Below are 22,691 nucleotides of genomic sequence, written 5' to 3'. Positions count from 1 at the left end.
GCTTGTCAGTTGTCACCCGTTTTACAGACTCGAAAAATATGACGTCGTATATTAAGGTTACAGTGTTATATGACGTGTAAAAAGTACGAATTAATTAGTCTGTTAAAATATGTTATAGCGATGCGTATACGATTTTCACACTCCAACAACTATATTATATACTTTCTAAAACATTTTAATAGTTTTTATGTTAGCATAATGGATATTAATATTATACTTCAATGTTCACTGTGAATAATGGGATGGGTGAAGTTTCCTTATTGTTAGTATAATTTTAAATAATAAACTAATAAATATATTTATTTTTATTTACAGAGACCTGCAGGGAAACAATATTACGGTCATATCATCTACCGACTTTGCTAACCTTACTAATTTACGAGTCTTGTAAGTACTTTTGTTTTTACCTTGTGTTTATATAAATATATATCTTTAGAAGTCAACTTGATTTATGTTTTTTTTTTCCCCTCTTACGTCCAGTTTGTTGGTTTTGTCTGGCGACCTGTGAAAATTTAATAGAGCTCCCACTGTGTATATGTAGTGGGTTGAGTATATAAATAAAGGATGGTTTTCCGGGACTTTTTAAATATATTATATGTTTTATTATTTGAGTGGACAGGGGATAAAAAAAGAGTGAATAAATAAAAATAAAAATTGTTTTTAAAATCATAACTTCAAGTGATTTTTGACAGTAACTTAGTATTTGAGTCACTTGAAATTATTCATCGATATTTGTAGTGGAAAGGGACAAAAAAACAAACAGTAGAAATTGAGAAATAAATTCGGTTTCTTATTACTCCTGTTAATAAGGACGGAAACTTTTTTTTCCACTTCCATGAACTAATTCATCTTTAGACTTTTATTATTTATTCTAAGTAAAAAATATACATCATTGCAAGTGCGCCTCGTAGCATCTTGTAAACATAATCTACTGGTTGCTCGGTAGGTATCTTGTTAAAAAATCCAAATTCATTACTACTTTTTTAATATTAAATTATGGTACACTCTATTATTGTACGAGCGCTATCAAATTGCAAACAGAATTTCGTTTTATCTAAAAAATTAAAAAATTTGACTTAAAATTTCAAATTAAAAAAAAAGCAATATTAAGTGCGTGCAGATATTAAATAAATAGTCAATAAAAGTACATGTGTCTAGTAGCTTATACATAACTTTAAAATGATATGGAAAGATTAATAAAAAACTCTTACATAGGTATATGTATAAACAATAGTCATTTTAAAGTAAATGTCCTAATAAAAATAATAATATTATATATATATATATATATATGTATAAAAAAATAAAATAATTTTAGATGAGACTCCTAATCCTTCCAATTCAAAGTCGACGTTATACCTACGTATATGTTTATGCAATTAGAGTTAAAATAACAAATACACTATAGAAATAAATAATATAACACATATACGAGTATATTTAATAAACACAATATGTATATGACACTGTAACAACAATTAAATCATATTATTCTAACGGTGTCAGTGTTTACTATATTTTAACTATCATAATAATAAGGAATTCATATTATAGCTGTCATAATCGCCACTATCATCTATTGCATTTTACTATCATCAAATGAATCCGACTTTAGAGTATAATATACTCCTAGTTTTACTAAGTTAAATTTTTATTTCGTCACTATGTATTATAGTCAAATAATAAATAATAAATAAATGTGTTTATGAATTTGTTTATTAATAACAATGTTATATTTTTGAACTTTTTCTAAAAAATAAAATGTATTTATTTTTAAAAAACCAAGGGGTGTATCTGTCCCCCAATTTATATTATATTAAATTTCATTGTACAATTATTATCAGATTAAAAAAAAAGAATTTAAGATGAGATAATCTCTTTTGGGTAATGGGCCTCATCAGTCACCAAACAAACCCTTCACTTCATGCCTATATTATTGTTATTATTATCATTAATTTTTATACAATTATCTAATTGTAAATAAAATATAATATCAAGTTTCACATAAATATAGCATATTATGTGTATTATTTTATTTTCGGCACAGCTATATACTACACAAACATTCCCTCCAAGGCTTTTCCTTTACCACCCCAAGCAATTCACGTCATAATAGACGATTTCACTACTGGACGATAAGATTAAAGAGATTATATTATGTTCGAAATTTATTTCATTAAGTTTTGAATTTAACGCCGTCGTTTTCTATATCAAGTAGACGAATATTTTCGATGTAAATAACTCGGTAGTGACCCGATCCAGCTAAATTATAGTGCAATTTAATTATTTGATATATTCTTATTTTATTTCGACTCTCCTTCGTAGATTATTTATTATTATTAAAATTCATAATTATCAAAAAATATCCACGTAATAAGATAAATAGCTTTGAAGGTTTAACACCCATTCAAATGTAAAATATCCAACACAATCAGTGGTAAAATAATATAGGTACTCGATAAAGGCAAGTAACTGATTCTAGATTCATAAATCATAAATGCATTATCTATTATATAGTTATTAGTTATACATCTATGTGACTGATTAATAAAGTGTTACATTTATTTATGATTGAAAAATAAATAAAATTTTATTAATTATGCTCGAACCTAATTAATTTTATTGGGTACAATAATAATTACCACTGTGACTGCATTGCTACTCCGATACCTTTCGTTTCATTTTTTTTTCTTTTGAATTATATTATACCTTTAAAAGAGATACTGTAATAACGTGAACAAAGTATCTTTTGAACCATCGAAACTTATATTGTTGTGTATTCGAAGCGTGTTTTTATCTGGAATATAAGGGTGTAAGTTTTTGAACTGCAAGTCGGACAAAAAGTAATTTTAATAAATGGCAATATTTCTTCGATGCTGCTGTTAAACAGCAAGTTGAGAATCATTCTTTCATACAGTGGGATTTGTAACCAATTAAATTTGTTTTCTATATATTGTTTACTTTATTCTTAAAAACGCAATCAAATCATTCGTATTTTTTCTCTTTCAATATATATACACCCCTCAAAAGACCCGTTTTATAAGAAACTTTGTAATTGAAAAATGTTTCTCTTTAATTGTTTTTTTCTTATTTTTTTTCAAGGCAATTGTCGGACAATCAAATTCATACGATTGAGAAAGGATCTTTCAAGCACCTCGGTCGATTGGAACGATTGTAAGTGTATTACCACCACATATAAATATAAACATATATTTTATACATTTATAGTTTTTATCGTCATTAATCATGTCTGAAAATAATAACAGTCTTTGCAAACACATTATACAATGGCCGTTAATTAAACAGAATGACCTATAGATATAGGTATATTTTTAAGAATATTAAAATGCTTAATGTATAAATTATATGTTATTATTATTATTATCGTTATTATTATTATTATTATTATGTCGTCGAGTTGAGTAAGACTGAAATTAAAATGTCAAAAGCTACCGCTCGTGTTAAATGTTTATGCATACGTAATCCAACGCATGACTAGAAATGTGTGGTAGACATCTCGACGTTTTGACAAATGAAGAACGTAATAAAAAAAAAAATAACACATGCTTATCGAGTCAACTACCCGTGCGATTATAAAACATTAAAAATAATTTTCATAATATAGTACTCGTTTATAGAGTTTGTAAATAGTTTTGGCAACATTTCCATGACGTAAAAAGTTTATTATTTGTGAAATACATAAATGCGTGAACAAAGCTTTAAAATACACGATATTATTCATTTCAAATTAACTATACATAAACAATAGTATTATTAGTATTATTAAAAACTGCTGTATACGTAGTATTCTAACATTGTGCTGGGGTTGTAAAAAATATATCATAAGTCTCGGGTAAAACACAATTGATTCCATCACTGTTGTGGTGCGCTGCCATCGTTGTGACGCTGATGTATAGCTATCAGTGAGGACGTGAGGTTGTTTAACAATAAAAATAAAATAAATAAATCAAAACAAAAATTGAAATTTGAATAAAAAATTATTTACCAACTGCTCGGTGTCACGCGGTTGATGTAATACAATGTGTGTTGGAGGTGTACTGCAACAGTGTCTTCACTTTACACCTACGTAGTTACTAGTTACGTCAGCCTAGGACCAACCGATCATAATTGTGTTAATGTATAATGTATAGTGTATATATATATATATATAACATACAAAAGAAACCATTTATAATGACACTAATTATAATAACATACCAGGCTTAATGGTTTAAAATTGACGGTCTCAATAAAATTCGTTTGCTGTAAATGCTAAATTTTGTTGATTGTTACATTTTTATGATAACTATACTGTATAATGAAGTTTAATTTTGTTGAATTTAAACAAACCTTACGCCTATAATAAGCACGTACCTAATATACAGTTTACATTACTGATGATTTATAGTAATGATAAATTTAAAAATAATGCAAAATATTGAACAACCCATATTTCATTATATTGCTATTAAAAAGAAACGTTGAAAAAATAAAAACAAAAATATTACATAAATTTTATTGAAAAAAAAAACCCATCACTAACAAAAACAACAGATTTTTTAATATTTTATTAATACCTATAATTTTTAATAATAGGTATACTGCATAGTTAAAAGGACATATTTTGTGATTTAAATAATAAAATATATTGTTTTGCATTATTATTTTTTTTTTTTTTGAATATTTGTTGTTATCACTATCAGTTATTATGATATACTTTTCCTGGTCCCTATTGAACATCATTAAAAACGATTTCTGCTATAATTTTATATAATATCGACACCGCTGTCGCAAAGGGGTGCGGACGGTTTCAACAACTGCTGTGCAATTTGTCATGAATGGACCCCGTTGATTATTTACGTCGCAATTTCCGAGTCCTATTCACCGACGAGATTCCCGGGATTTTCTGGTATCTACCGACTACCAATGATACCACACACACGCGGCCAGTATATAATATTATACGTATCATCCGCCCGGCAAGCCCTTATACTCGCTTATACCGCATACTAAAACAACCAACGGCTAATTAACTTATAATGCCACACAAATATAATATACGTATACTATCGTCCAAAATATACACATCAGTATTCCAAACAACGACGTGTGTATACAGTGCATGCAGGCCAAACGTGCCCACGAATAATACATAATATACACAAAATACACAATATACGGAGTGATTTACTGAGCGTTTGCGCCCCTATTTTTGTACATTCAATGATGAGTTTAATTTAATTTTAATTTTAAGAATTTTTAAATATACTTAAAGACCATATTTTTAAATTATTTAAATTATTATTATTATTATTATTATTTTACTATTTAAAGAGTGTTCTATGGTGGTACAAAATTTTGTTTTTAAAACGAGAACCTCTTTTGACTGTAAATCATTTGTTGAATAAACTTTTAGAAATATTTATGTACTTAACTCAAAATTCAAACAAGTAGTTTTCAGTTATAAGCATTTTTGTACAAAAATATTATTATTCCTATAAAATCTTTTTTTTTTAATTATTTAAAACAAATTCAATGTCAGATCTAATATTTATTAGATCATTTTTTTTAAATTAATAATAAATATCTGTAAATAACTAAAAATTAATAACATTTTCAATTCACCATCAAACAAACTCGCATTATCATGAGTCCTCATATTATTTTTAATACATAAAGTTGATTAACTAAAAAACTATTAGTTCGAATTTTTATTTTAATATACCAAAACTTTCAGAACAATTATTCGCTAAGTTATTTTAAACTTAAAAGTTTATATCTCTTCGAGACACTCCTTAATTAGTGGAAAAAATCTCAAGAATTTTAATACATGGTCTTACCTTTAAAATTCTTAAAATCAGATTTTGAATAAATGCTTTATTGAAGAAGAAAAATGAGATTTACAGCTTAGTAAATTACTTTGTTTACTTAAATATTAACTTAACAATTTTCATATAAGGTATATTTACCTATTATACTCGTAGTTAACGACTAGCTAGTCAGTGTATGTACTATTAAAACGTTTAAAACTAAAAAATGAACTTTAATGCAATTTTACTGTTTTATTTTTCTATTAATACTTTTAAATTTTTGTCAGTAATTTCTACGAATCATAATAGTTTCAAACTTTTTTTCATAGTTCTACATATTTTATGTTTATTTTATGCATTTATATATTTTGATAGTTTGATATTAATTGCATATCAAGTTAAGATCAACTATATATTATATAGTTTTCAAAATCTAATAAATGTTTAAAATAATAATTTTTTTTTGTCGACCTCTAACTTAAGTAGGTTAATTTATCTATTTGATAAACTAATATCAATTTATAATTTTTCAATAGGAAAATAACTTTCTTGTTTTAAAACTATTTATTTTGTGTCAAGTACCTGATTAAGATGTTTATCTTAAATTATTTTTATATCTAATAAATTAAAAATCATCAAATATGCCATTTAATTATGTACGGTTTTAATCCACTAATTAAACTACTAACGTCTGTTCTAGCTAGATAAATGTCTTCATCCTCACTTACTCCCTAAAATTTTTGTATATATATTTTTATATTGTAAGGACACCATTTTTAATATCAAATTTTGTTCCGAATATCAGTTAATTTATTTTTCCGATTATTATATTATAATAACACTATTATCTATTGTATAATATTATTTTTATCCAGTCTTAAAATTTTAAATTATATTATATGTTATGCTGGTTTCCTCTTTTAGTTTGTAAATTTTAATTCTATGATCTATGATCTATTCTAATTTATATTGCAATGAATGTTGAGCTATAATAGTATTATTTATCAAAGCTAATAAAAAAAAAAAATAAAAATAAATTGTCTACGGTTATTTTTAACACTTATTTTTAAATTATTCTTCACATATTTATTGCACAATTTCACATTTTTTCAATATTTATTTTTTAAAGCCGTGCTTTAATTATAATACTCCATTTTCGAGGAAAAGTATTTTAGTAAAATGATTTTTTTTTCTATCTCAGATACTGCTTATGACCTTTATTTTAAGTTTAATAATCTGAAACGAAATTCATTTTCATAGAAATTGTTATACATACAAATCATATAGATATATTAATAATATAGTTTTTAATAATATAAATATTAAAGAGCGTGTAGATATAAGACAAGTGAAGTGGATAGGAATATCCAGCGAATCACTGTGTGTATACTGTATAATAATATACTATATACGTCAAACAATTTTAATATGTGTACAGGTATTATGTATACAAGTATACATAATATATTATATTATACAGCCCCTCGATTTCTGTAAACATTATGGTTGCCACGTGGTAATGAGTTAAACATCAATGTGTTCCACGAATCTATATGTAGGTACTGAACCTAAAAATACGTTTAACCATTTAAATACTACTTTTAGACGTAAATACATATTACTCTGGAATTAACCATTATATCTCCTTTGTATTCGTAGGTATGATAAAAGTATAATTAGGTATATTTCACGTATATTACACAATTTAGCCGTTTTACATTTTATATTACAATTTAGATGATAAATTAAAACAATCTTTTTACTTTTATTTGTATAGTTTTTAGCAACTTTTATATTATAATTTAAAACCATCATACTTCTGTATCATAATTTTATATTTTTGACGATTTAATATGTCCATCACTTTTATTTAAACAAAACATTTAACTAAGTTTTTCATTTATCATTTAAAATCACAATCTTACAAACATTCTATTATTATTATTCAAATGTTACATTTTTTTTCTCATAAATCATTTTTGTTTACTATTGAATCAAACTGACTTTCGTGTTATTAAAAAGTTGGAACACTCGAAATCTACTATACAGTCAAGCAACGTCCTAGGTTTTTTGATTTATATATATTTTTTTTTTTTTTTGACTCATTTGTTTTTTCAAATAATCTTAGTTTAAATTAACTTAAAATAGTTCAAGGTCAATAAGTTAAACATTATTACTTACATCTAAAAATAATATCAACTATAACTATGTATGTATAGTTAACTCTTTTCCATGTTTAAGTCAAGAATAAAAATGTATTATTTATATAAACTTATTCAAAGTCTTGCTATCATCTTGGCGTTTTATCGACAACATATAAACTGAAAATTGTTCTCAAAGCTTTCTTACATATATTAGCATATAAGTAATGAAAATTTCTAAAAATAATTGTTTCTTATACGAGATTCTAGAAGTATATTATTAATTAATTTAATAAATAAAAAATAATGTATGTTCATTTTGATAATAATTTATAATTTAGCCGACTAAATCACATTTAAAGTAAATGTTTCATTGGCATTTTAAGTGCAATAATATACTTCCAGACTGTTTGTTTATTACATTTCATAAATCCACCAATTTATTTAGCATCTCTTAAAAAATATAAAGCTTCACAAAAATTGAAAACCATGCCAAAAAAACGTTGAAGAACATTTCATACTAATAACGTCAAATATATAATTTAATGTATGAATAAACAATAAGTTTTTAATATATAAACTCTCAAGGTGACGTTTTTTTCAAAAAATAAATATTTTTTGTTAAAAATTTAAAAAATGAACTGAAACAAAAAATTTGGCACTGCCTAGTAAAAAGGACGTATTAATGCTCTGCTCTGAAAGTTAAATTTATGGTCCAGTTTTTCAATTAAGTTTTACACGGATATTGTTATCAGAAACAATCTTTTATCGTAAAAACGGAGAATAATGTGACATCTAAGTGTACTTAAAAGCTTTTGTATTTTTTTTTTTTACTTTTAATTAGTTATATTTGTTATTATATATATATTAAAAAAATTATCAATTATTAAAAATACTATTGACTTGTTATATAAATAAATAGTGAAAGGTACAAAAAAAATTAGTTAAATATTATTATTAAATTTTACTGCTGTAGATAAATCAGTAGATCAAATATTAAAAACATTATGGCGAAAAATATTTTATGCTCAATATATCTCATAATCCGTATATCTGATAATAATATAAATTTTACTTCCGGCGAAGTTAGCCGGTGCCTGCTGATGCTGCCGTGAAAGATGTTTTCACACTGTAAGCCGTTGGCTAATTTATGTACGACCCAAAGGCACATTAATATCGCAGGTGAGATTGCCAAAGGTCACCAAAGGCTGGGGATAATTGCGTTTTGAGCCCTTTCACCCAGCCATGCCATACGAGCTTTCATTAAAGTCCCGTCACGGCCGTCCATTATGTGAAGCCTATCGTGGCCAAGACACTTTTACCACCCACGGGCAAATTATTATTAATATACTCCGAAATTCCCGTTTAATGAAAAAGATAGTCAACGAATAGACCCGACCCCAATGCCTGTAAGATAATATAATAGTTATTGGAAATATTTCTCAACCACTATATAGGTACTTATATGAGTATATATATAATATACTCAGACTGCGATCATCGCGCCATTTTATATACTATAATATATATATATATATATTTATTTATATAGTCACATTAAGTGTGAGGGAGTATAATATAGTAAATCAGGATTTTTATCACCAACAAAACGCTTCCCCTTTTTGTTTTTTTCCCGAATTAATTTCCAGAGGCTTTAGACCCAAAATCGCCCACCAGTTACCGGCGAACCGAAAACAACCGGAACTACCCTCTGCCGAATAAAAAAAATTAAAATAAATGCAAAGTTTAAATTAAAACAAATGAACGCTATTTTTTTAGGATTTATCACAAATCCTGCGTATATACTGCGTGCGTACACACTATTAATTTTCATTCAATAACACTTGTCGAAATTCTCGTGGTTTTTTGGTATACAATTGAAATTAATTTTTTTTTTCTCGACCGTATAAAAATGACATGAATCTCTGAAATAATATAATTTTTTAAAACAACATTAGGTGCTGCAGTACATCATATACACCTATACACCATTGAATGTTATCAAGTCGATTTAATATAATGATGTAATATTATAATAATATAAGATTTCGGCATTTTACACGAACGTTGCCCGCCGCGCCGTTGACATTTAAAGTTTAAGCGATAATATAACGTAGCTGTCGTTTGCAAAAGTCTTTTGTGCAGCGAACGCGGGCGTAAACTTTATTGTTGGTTGACGGATTATCAACGGGCGTAAAGCATGTACCACAGACGCCATGCCAGTCCCGCCACCACGGTGAAAAAGCTAATATAATACTTACTGCCGCGTGTATGAGTATAACGTTCAATAATTTTATATTATTATTATGCGAAGAAGGAAAATTCGGAGTCGCAGCGTGGCAGAGAGTGAGAAAGAGGTGTTTATAGGGTCTTAGACCCTGGCCGATAATCGACAGCGCCGTCACTGCTGTGTAATAAGTGTGTATGTGTATAGCACTTTATTCGCAAAAACTCGTCAATTAAGGTTGGAGAAAGTGGAAAATTTATGGAGCGTATGCGTTAAAGGTAAATGGGTAATTTTATTTTTTTCCTTTTTAGACTCAACAAATTTTAATACTAGAATATTAGATAAAGAATTCGTTAGTTATTATTTTATATTGTTTATTTGTCATTATCGTAAGCAGTACCTATAAAAAAGGAGTTAGGGAGTTAGATCCACTCAATTTTTTTCAAAAAAAGTTCCCCCTCACAATGCGTATTTTAAAAAAATATAAAAATACCTGCAATTCTAAATACCTATCTAGGTATTTAAAACAATTATTACGAAGTAGCACATAGAGAAAAAAATTAAGTGTAATACACAGGACAATATTATATTTTATTCAAAATTAACACCACTAGATTCAAAACCATAAAGCGTTACCAATTTTTTATAAATCCTATTCCCACAGCAGGCTTTTAAATATAACTTCCGTCATGTTCACCAGACACGGATACGTTACCTATGGTACAGGTTGAAATACCTCCTCACTATCAACTAGAAATATGGGTTGTTAGCCGCATCTCTATATCGGTTATTCGACAGGTTGTTCTTATCCCGGGACAACGGTACGCGTTTTTCTACGGACAAATTTAAACCACGTGCAGGCTTCTACAGCAGTGACATAGAGTAGTCCTTAATAAGTAGTCAAGACAATAAATTATACGTATAACTAATTATGTGTTGCGTACAAAACTAATGTCTGTACCTAAATATGCTGACAATTAATTAGTGACAAATGTAATGCTGTTATGTAAATTGTGTTCGACGCAACGTTTGTCACGAAGCGTTCGCAAAAATAATATTATTATTATATTTGAATTACAGTCCATGAAGGGATGTGATCGTGCTGTAGCAATAATAATAATAATATATCGTTATCCGGCTATAATATAATATACGCACTATTTTACACTGTGAGTTACTGTCGTTCTTATCGGAAATTCCGAGGCGGCCGTTATGCGTTTATGGAAACAAAATGTCCATTATTATATTTAGGTCCTAGTATTTTTTATTTGTTCACCACAACACCAGAATCATTATGCATAAAATATCGTAAATCATAATCATTTTTACGTGCAGTACCTACCTATAATATTAACCTTTAATATTTCATAACTATAAAATAATAAGATAATACTGCATATTGTATAATAAGTAATAACTAACATAATATTGTTGTATTTCTTTTAATACTATTAGAGGTATTCGTTTTAAATAGAAACCTATAAAGGTATTTTCGAAAATATAAGAATCATCGTATTTATACTTATAAATACTTCAAAACGTATTAAACCGTTGGAGTGGATTGAATTTTGTACGAATTTCAATCTAATCTCATTATTATTAATTCGACTTTTTTCATAGAATTTTAATCGAATGTCTCAGTTCTAATGTATAATTAATACCTATCTATTACGAAGAAAATATCAATTTAGTTAAATTAAAAGTAGCACTAAATACGAAAACAGCCAAATGTTTATAAAAAATATTCTAAAACTAAGGTCACATATTATTACATAGAAGATTTACAAAAATACTAAAAAGAAAAATACGATATTTAAGAGGGTGTTGAGCGACTGCCAAAATAAACGAGAAACAAAACACCCGGCTAACGTATGGTAAAACGTTTTAAAAAAAAATATCTGTCATTTAGAATATCTAGCTTTTTTTTTTAATAAAACAGAAAGAAACAAACGTTACATTTAATGGGTTGTCTGTGATTGGTTATTTTAGACCCAAACTTCTTTTGGTTACATCAACACAAACATTTCCTTGATGTGATAAATTTTATCTACTCGACATCTATGGAATGTCGGTAGACTTCCTAAAAAGAAATATTAAATTATTTATATTAAAATAAAAAAATCTGATGATATTCTATATTGTAGCGTTTTTTTTTTTTTTTTTGTGTGTTTGTGCAATTAAACAATTTCGATCTGATATCATTGTTAATGTGCATGCTATTTTTTTTCGGTGGCTATTGTAACGCATATCGCGATATATTTCTCTCTCTCTCTCTCTCTGGACCGCAATTAATAATACAAAAAAAAATAAAAAAAAAATACGTTATTTTTTCTGCTGGATCCATGACAGGGCCGTCCACCAGATAACGGTAAAATATATGCTCTTGTAAAAAATCGTCTTTCGAGAGCTATTTTAAGTGCAAAAGTTCACTTTGAACACGAAGCAAATGTGGAGAAGGGGGAGAAAGGAATTAGTTTTAATTAAAACGCCCAGAGAAAAGAAAAACGATTTTCCACCAGGTAATTAATTTTTAATCAGTTCGGAAAAACTTTTATATTTTAATAGCTTTTCTAACTGTTTTGTAACCGGACGAGGTAGTTAAATTTAGCTCGTACAGAGGTATCACTAATAGATTCAATGCAAAATAATGCAATAATTAAATAAAAAATAACATAATATTTACATTGCTTCTACTCTATATATATATATATATCTACTTCAAAGAAATACGATATGGTGTATAAAACCATGGTAAATCGATATAATATTATTATTATTATTATTATTATTACTATTATTATTATATATTTTATGATCAAAGTAAAATATAATACTATATACACCCATTTTTTCATTATATTACACGAATCTTATGTTTCGTACAATTTTAATATAATCAATTCCCACGTGTTCATTAAAATCGATTGAAAAGACGTATGACGAACACATGTACAGATAAATAAAATATTTTTTACTATATTTTTTAACTATATACATATTATATGATTAATGAAATATCTTACTTTTATCGGTACTACGATAATTTGATTAAATAGAAATTGTCGACGCTTAGTATTTTGTTCGATTTTTTATAAACAACTGCACTCCATCGCTACAATATATGATAATATCCATTAGCAACTAATGAAATCCATTAATTTATTTATTACATATATAAATTCTTTCAGATAATGTTATCATACGTTATTCTAACGATCCTTCTAATTTTAAATGTATACTAATTACATCTAAAAATGTTGAAAACCACATAGAATAATATTGAAAAAAAAAACAAAATATTTTATGTGAAATTAAAAGTCACAATTGAATTTTAAGAAAATAGTACAAAATATATTAAAACTGATATCATTTGCAATGAAGATTGTATTTTATATACATTTACCTATAATGCATACCATATGAAATTAAGCGTGTTTATATGTATATATCGTTTAGTTTGTTTATTTATTTATTTATTTTTTTTTTTTTTTAAATGAATACACAAAGTATAAGAGAATGGTATTTGAAATCGAGTATATGATAAACCTGCTCTATGCTATAAATCATTTTCACGAGACATCGGGTCCATTTGTCTTAAGAACCGATGATTTTTCAGCGTGAAATGTCGAGGGAAATTTAAACTAATTCCACATTTTCTTTTCTATCTTTCTTCTCTTTCCTACTTTTATTTTGTTATTTTTATTTTACGCAAGAGCGATAAATTTCTGTTCAGAACTATAGTCGCTTTCAATATTGCATACCCCGACTAAGGAGATCTGTCGGATTTACGTTGATGTAGTTATGTTAGACCAAAAACTTTACTGATAACGTCTGTTTCAAAGTTTTACTGGTATCGAAGTTTCCTGCCAAGGTTTCTGGTTTGCAAACAGTTTTCGGAAAAGCTTATTATTTCTCATTTTGAGGCCAACTTAAAGGATCCGTCGAAGTGTACAATATCCTAACTTAATCCCTCCTCCAGCAACTGACCCCTCAAAGATGTGCACTAATTGTTAATCAACCATGGTGGTCCTAAGACACTTCATAAATCCAAAAGAATCTTTTTTAATAAGAACAAAAGCTACAACAATAACGTCCTATATCTGTCGGTATAATTAATTGTAAAAGATTTTATATGAACTGTTTTAGTCGTTCGTTTTTATTGACCTCAAGCAAATTGAATGTTTAGCCAGGTGTTGTCGCAATGCGGGTTAGCACAATAATATATAGAGCTGTGCCACCACAGATAATCCTCTTAGTGTCTCTTATTATTGCCACCCTCTCTAAAGTTTTATGGATGAAGAAGCCGTAAAAACCGCGGGTAATTGGCTGTTTGACCGCAGATGTTCTGCTGTTGATTATATCCAATACGCTTTACGAGTCTGAATTGCGTTTCATAGAATGGATAGAGTCAAAAACAGTTACGACACTTGTTGTTTACACGACACTTGGTGTGTTACCAAACAGATATTGGAAATCTGCGCAATACCCTGACATGAATAATCATTTATTGTTGATACCATTTAGGACGCTTTACTCGATCAAAAAAATTTACCCGAACTGTTGTCACAATATATACACTTAACTAATGCAAGATTAATGATTTCACTCCCAGTATGTACATGCCAAACTTAATAAAATCTTAAATCACTATACGCTTTTGGTTTTCTATCTATGTTTATTTTATATATATATATATGTGTGTGTGTAATGAAATGGATACGGTTTGAAACTCATATCCTAAAATTCATGAAAGGTTTCATCAAATAAAAATGACCAAGTATATCCAATTATTAATAATTTATGTGAAAATATAAATTTAGTTCGAGAAAAATATATTGAATAATATAGTATTTTATTGCGATGAATAGTTCGATATAATTTTGACATCAAATTCAATAACGTTCTGCTATTACAGACAATTAATTATTAATGATTTCAACAAATGCAAAAAATATTCTATTTTTATTCTAAATTATAGGTGAATTAAAATTGATTTATTATGTAAAATAATATTATATTTTAGTTAACTATTTAATACTTGCTGCTTGGGTAAAATCTGATCGTAAATAACGATACATTTTAATGTGTCATAAACTCATAACTTTTATAACCAATGCACTTAGTAATATATTTTTTTTTAGTATAATTATACTATTCTAAACAAAATAAATATAAATCTAAGTTGATAAATGTAGACACTAAAAAAAAATAAAAAATAGAAATAATAATAATAATGGCAAATAAAATATATTATATTTGTTGAGATGCTTTAGTCGATAAACAAAAAAACAAAAGACCATTTGTTTTACTCTGCAAGTAACTGTCTGCGATGAAAGGATCCGACCCCACTCTAGAAACACGCTGTAAAAAGAACCTATTCAGTTAGCGTTGCCATCGGATAGAAAGTATTGCTCCTATAATCTGTAAAGAAACGGTTATATAGTCGTGAATAATTCCGAACTCGGTGCTTAAGTAATACCCCTGTATATTATCTGGGAACCCTTAACCCAAAGACCGATTTGATTACATCGCGAACACGGGTAATCACTTCTCTATAAACGTACTTCCCCCGGATACATATACAAAAACAAAGAAACGCTTTCAATTGGATTAAAATAAGTTTAATGTACCATGTCCTTAAGGACGTCGACTATCGTCAACCGAATTCGTCTTTGAACGATGACTCATCGTGGATTAGTTAATATTCTATTTTTCAACTTTGAAAGCTATGATTTGTTAACAAACATTTTTTTCGTGCCATTGAAAATGTAATAAAATCATTTTATTTTTATCTATAGTGTACAATCAATGAATAAGTTTAATTAATATTTGTCGATTTTATTAAAATTAATATTAGTATAATATATATAATATAACTAAATCTAATTGAATCATAATAATTCATCAACATAAAATATTTCAATATTCATACAGTATGCCGTTATGATAATTTTTAAACTTCTAAGTTCTAAGTGTTACAGTTTTAAAAGACACAAAATCTACTCGATATTATTCTATAAAATACTAAAATAAACCGATATATTATGTAAATTTTTATTTAAATTAAACTCCATTCTTATGCAATTTATAATTTTACACTTTTTACATCAAATTGAAATGATTAATTGTATGTTATATTATTTTTTTTCTAATTCAATAGTCATTTATTCTCTTGCAATAAATTATTAAGTAAATACCTATACATTATATATATATATATATATATATTAATATACTATTTACTGTATGTATTAACCAAATAAAAAAAAAAAATTATTATACTATACACATTAAAAAGTATTAAAAACGCAATTAAGCCATTTCAATTAATGTTTAAATACTCTCTCGATCCTATTCAATTGCTTACATTTAAATGACTTTGACGAAAAAGTATTTTCAATTTATTAAAAATAACTTTCCAACCGAACGAAATGCATAATTCATAAAGTCCTTTGGTGCGTTTTTGTTTGAACAATCTTGAAACAAGTTAAGTTGTCAAGTTAAAAAAAAAAAAAAAAATAGCACGCAAGTACCTCTACCTATATCCAAAATACATTTATATGTATACCTACACTAATGGATATAAATTATACCTTAGTCCGACCCTGTTGAGCAGTCGCAAAAATAAAACTAAACCAATTTAACTACTATGTGAACGCGTGAGCGAAGTATTTTTTTTTTTTTTTTTATAATTACAGGAAAGTCAAATAATATAATGAAAAAAAAAATTAAAAATAATAATAATCATAAAAAAGGCGTGTTAAAACACGCGTGCATAACTTTACGGAACAACAAAGAGGGAGGCACATTACACATAGTTGTCTTGGTCGGCGAGTACCGACGCCGACTAAAAGCGACGGCGGCGGCGGCGTCGGCGGTACACAATTTATGCGACCAGTCCGCCGCGGTTTCATATACGACTCTCGACAACGGACATAATATATTATTTTATTCGTTTCGAGTTACACCGACTCGCTGAATTCGCATTGTAGACCTTGAGATCGTATCTGAACAACTTACATAAAAATTCAAGTGCACTCCTCAGTCGTGATAATAAGTCACTGATCGAAAAGTCATACTAGTTGTCGTCGTCGTATATCCATCACAATCCAGACTTTGAATATAATAGATATAGAAGATATGGGGGCTATGCGCTGATTTAAAAATGTTAGTACTTAATATTAATACTCATCAACTTTTTAAGTTTGTAAAAATGATCAAAGTATAGTAATTACTAAATCCAATATTACACGAATTTTATACTTTTGAAAACAGAATTTGGAATCTAAATTAAATCCGGTTTTTTTTAACAGGAACTCCTTTTTATTTTCTTAGAAAAATAAGCCGAAACCAATACCAATATTTTATGATAAATAATTTTTTCTGTTTTTTATTTAATTTAAATATTATTAAACTATTTTTATTTTTATTTAGATAATAATAGTTGGTTCATTAAACGTGTTTATGAATGTATACATAAATTTATAAATTTTTATTACTATATAGCCTATAAAAGTTCCAGAAAACGATAAAATATAAGAAGTTATCAATATTTTAATGTACAAATTGTTATTTACTCAATCGTATAATTTCCTATAATTATTTATATTTTTTAATGATTAAATTTAGTGACATCGGCGATTAATAAAATTAAAACATTAAAAATAATTATCTGTAAAAGTTATTAGATTGTGACATGAAATAATAAACATTTAAACTTATTTATTTATTTATATATTCTTAATAATTTATGAATAGTTTCTTATAAAAATAAAATGGCATATTATACTATATCAAAACATTTAGTACGATTTTGTCATTTTCATTTATATTAAAATAAAATACCTAAACTAAATGAATTTTCAAAAAGTTATACAAAATATGATTTTTACAAAAAAAATGTCAATATACTATACAATAGCTGGTATAAATTTCAGTAGTTAAGTATAGTTAAGTAGTAAAGTTTAAAGCTTTTACAATTGAAACTTACAACTTATAATTTACAAGAGAGGGGCTCACAACTATAGTTTAAGTTAATCAAGGAACTTGGACACTATATAAAATAGATTCTAATGAGCAACGAGTAATAACCATTTATATTAAAAGCCTTTTCAATCATAGAAAATTATGTACCCATCGCTCTGAGGTGTTTGGTAAGTAAGCAATGTTAAAAACTACAATGTTTATTACTTAGTTAGCTTTATCCGTATATTACAAAAATCTATGCTAATATTTAATTAAAATCAGTTTAGATAAAGATAATTGAATATTTGATTATATCAAAGTATGATGCACTCATACCAGGATTTCTAACAACGCGTGTCAGTTAAGTTTTTTTTTTTTTTTAATTTGCTTCTATTTTTAATATTTTTAAAGAAATAATAAACTTAATTAAGTTTATTTAACCTATCAAGACAACAATTATTCGATCTCATCATTTTATATATGAAGTTTATATTTTAAAAAAACAATTATATCTCTATTTGTTTGAATTTTTAAATTAAGTATAACGATATTTTCAAAAAAATGATCCGCTAAATAACTTCAAGTAAAAAGAATAGGTTCTTGAAAAATAATAGCTCGTATCGTCACAATCGTCACAGAACACTTCTTATAGGTAGTACAACATATCTCAAAAGTTTTAAAATAATAAATGGTCTTTAACAACCTCTAACCTTTATATTTAGTAGTTCCAAAAAATCAAAATTTCAATAAATTCATTGAGAAGGGGAAATACGAGTAGGGCACAGTCGGTGAACCGCTCTAAGCGCGTTACATAATCAGGAGCGGAGAGCTGACGACCGGCAGACGCGTGTTCAAATTTTCGGTGGAAAAAAAAAATTAGATTGCCCGCGTGGCCGTGCACAGTATAATAATAAACTCGTCGGGGTCAATGATGTTTTATTAGTATTCTGCGTGGGGAGGGGAAAATAACCACTAAAATCTGACGGGCCGGTGATTAATAGAGAGGTGTATATATATATTATATACGTACCGCCGCCGCTGCCGCCGTCGACCGTTGTTTTTGCAAAAGTGCCGGACCGCCGGACGCCCCGCCACCCACCACACCACGAAACCCACGACCCGCTAGCGCCCTGCTGTGGATGAGTTTGCATAGTATACGTTTTATGTCGTCGGTCATCGCTGCAGCGTTATAATACGATCGCCACACGCAATACTGCGTCACACCGCACACAAAATACAGTGTATGATAATGATAATAATAATAATAATATTATAATGTACGTATAATGATATGACTTTGGCAATTTTGGTCAACGTCAAAACCGCGTGCAGCCGACGTACCGTATAGTATTTGTGCATGTGCATTGACCAGCGGCGAAATCGTTTTCCGTACGCACGTGGTGATGATAAATTATCGTGTACGGTAGACTATAATAAAATCCGGATACGAGTGCACGCGTGACACCACCGTAATATTATTATTATTATTATTATTGTGTTTGGAGATCGGACGAGCGCGTCACCCATGCGACGAATTTTTTTTCCGCTCGCAAACCATAATTTCGATAAAAGTGCCGCGATTTTGGTAAATTATACAATATTCTCGTTCGAGTATACGCTTAAATAGATGTATTCGCACACATGTACCTACTATTCAATGGCGTATGAGTCGGTTTTCGTTTATGTCCGGCTAACCTTCATCGTTCTTCTCCAAATCCATATTTCCGTTGATATGTCGACTTCTTCTTACCCGACTTACACGCACCACAACCGTTAAATAATATTATTCGTATGTGATATAATTACAATTTAAGGGCTTATAGCAGCGGGTAAACCGCACCATAGACACTATTGCCGTATTTGAAGACTAGTCGGATAAAATTCAAATTTCAAACGTATTCTTACAGAACCGCTTCTCCCGAGTGGCAATGCCGTTTGATACTATCCGTTGGTCAGTAACGGTAAGCATCGACACGGTTAATATTATTTCAAGTAGCGATTTTAAAATTGGTTGGCTAGTGGTGCGAGTCGTGGCCCTCCGCAGCCGCCTCAGATCGATTATGTGCGCGTTTCAACGAAATCCAAAAATCTCAAACACGAACCGCATGTCCGCAAATCATACTGCGCGCGTGTTTTATCTGTTTACACTTCGCATGACCCCGCCCAATCAACTTTGACAACCGTCAGCCTGGATTTCACAGACCCGTGTATACATAGTGATTCACCAAAAACGTTAACCCCCCTTCTTCCCTCGATGCTGCAGTTGTTCAAAATCTAACTGTCAGTATTTTCATCAAATAGATATACTTTATGAGACCATATTCTCGAATTCTCAAAGTTCTTTGTACTGCTCGATAAGTTTTCAGTAAAGATACAAACTTCTGGTTTTCAAGCAAAAACTCTTCTTTTACTACTATTGACTGTTTGGAACGAATATTTTTGTATAATGTTGATGTGTTTAATACAAAATTCGAACGAATAGTTTCTCGGTTAAATACCAGACTGTTTGCACTAGTCCTTAAAAATAGTTTTATACAAAAAAAAAAAAAAAAAATAGGTATAATTATAAATATAAAATATTTATAGATACTAATATAAATGTTCATATTACTATAGCCCCCACATTTCAAACCTATTATCTTTAAAATACACAAATTTAAATAATTTGAAAACTATTTGTTCTATTTTTGATTTTGAAACATCAACATTTACAAAAAAAATATTCACTAAATGATCAACATTACATAAGAAGGATTGTTATTTGAAAAATAAAAGTTCATATCACCACAAAACACTCTTTTAGTAGTACAAAAAGTCCAACGAATTTGAAAACATGCTCATTAAATATATTAAAATATTTTAAAAATCAAAATTTAAATAGATTCATATTATTAGACGAAAAAAGGTGGATAAACATACTTGATTAATCACTCTGTATGTGCATAAGGCACGCCTCAATGACACGCAACTATTTAATACTATAAATAAAAATAAAAATGAAGGTTTAATCCTTGTACAAACTATCTATAAATAATTTACATAGATTACAATAGCGACGAAACCATTTTTCGAGATCTACTAGATTTAAAATCTACTATGACAGTTGATATCAATTGACTCCCAATAGTCCCAATACTTTTATAAAAAAAAAACTGTCATCCCAACCCCTCCCAAAAAAAAAAAAAAATAAATAAATAATAATAATAATAGGCATCTATAACACAATCCATGATATTTGTCTCGAATCAATAGTGGTTTTGACAGCATTGTACCGTGACTTAAAAATAAGCAAAAAGTTTTTTTTTCCTTATCAACCATTAACTATCCAAGCGTATATATAAGTACTTAACTTTTTTCTATTGTTAGGTATAGGTTTTAAAACTTTTATAAGATTTACTGTTAATAATTAATAGTTAGTTAAATATTAATAATTATTATTAATTTTTAATATTTACATATTATTAAAAATAATTAACTAAGTCTCAAGATGATGGTGGGGGGAGCGTGCCCCTAAAACACACCACTGCCAAAGATAAATTAGATTCGTCGCCTTTATACTGATAGGTGTGATTGTACATATGCCTTAATCAGACCTTAACTGGAAATGATGGGATTCACAAATTAATGTGTACAAGACTGGTTTCGACGAAATTCCGTAAATTCTGTTGCACTCCAATGTTTAACGACGACACGTAAACGATTTTCTCAAATAATGCACAACAGACACATAAAAACACGTCCTCCTTTTGCACTAATTTTTATGTTAAAACTGACCAATATATAGTAACGCATTTATTCACTCGCGAATAATGTATGGCATAAAAAGGCCACCTCGACTGCAATTTAAATTCGACGATCGCGATCCACATTTTATAATATTCAAATCACTCGCGACCGGAGTACCACAATCTGTCAGTCTGAGAAAATCTAAGTCGTCACCGACTTTCTTTATCACGTCCGACGTAGCTTTTGATTTTAAAAACCGTTTTCACTTTGTCGTCCACAAAATTTACTTTCGTATATCGTTCGTTTAACAACTTAGTCTAAATAAAAAAGTTATTAAAGTTATAAGCGCTTGTAACTATAAGTTATACTAATATTAACTCTGTACTTTTCTATTTAAAATAACTTGAAATTTCATTAATATTTTTATTTGTTTGTAATCTTGTATGGGCTACAAAGTCGCAAATAAAAAATTGAAAGGCATTGATGTTGACTTAATTTTATTTTTTTTTTTGAGGGGGAAGAAGCTATATTTCAAATAGAATCTAAGCCACAACCTATTTATGCTTATACCTACAGAACATAATAGTATGGCCTACAAAATATTTTTACGCCGGAGCCACAAAATTGTTATTGTTGCACTGATGATTTACACTTACTTTAGTGTTTCTCCTCCATTTTACTCTATCTCACTCTATATGTCTCTGTACTGGTGCATTATCATTATCGGGATAAGAAATATCGTAATAATAATAATAATAATAATAATAATAATGTAAACGTAAAAGACTCGAGGCCTCAATATGATAAAACTACAGATGGTGA

At 28.2% G+C, this 22,691-nt stretch overlaps 1 protein-coding gene across 1 annotated transcript in view; it reads left to right on the top strand.

Annotated features, from left to right (window-relative positions):
* Nucleotides 1–22,691, top strand: part of LOC112595773 (protein slit) — a 119,910-nt gene that overhangs the window by 59,952 nt on the left and 37,267 nt on the right. Inside the window, exons 2-3 of the mRNA XM_025341087.1 lie at nt 316–387; nt 3,103–3,174. Of these exons, the coding sequence (XP_025196872.1) occupies nt 316–387; nt 3,103–3,174 (144 nt within the window). The remainder of the gene's footprint in view (nt 1–315; nt 388–3,102; nt 3,175–22,691) is intronic.

This window comes from Melanaphis sacchari, unplaced genomic scaffold (genome assembly GCF_002803265.2).
Source record: "Melanaphis sacchari strain LSU unplaced genomic scaffold, SCAv2.0 Contig2_pilon_pilon, whole genome shotgun sequence".
Lineage (NCBI taxonomy): Eukaryota > Metazoa > Arthropoda > Insecta > Hemiptera > Aphididae > Melanaphis > Melanaphis sacchari.
This window is presented reverse-complemented; position numbering and strand designations above follow the sequence as displayed.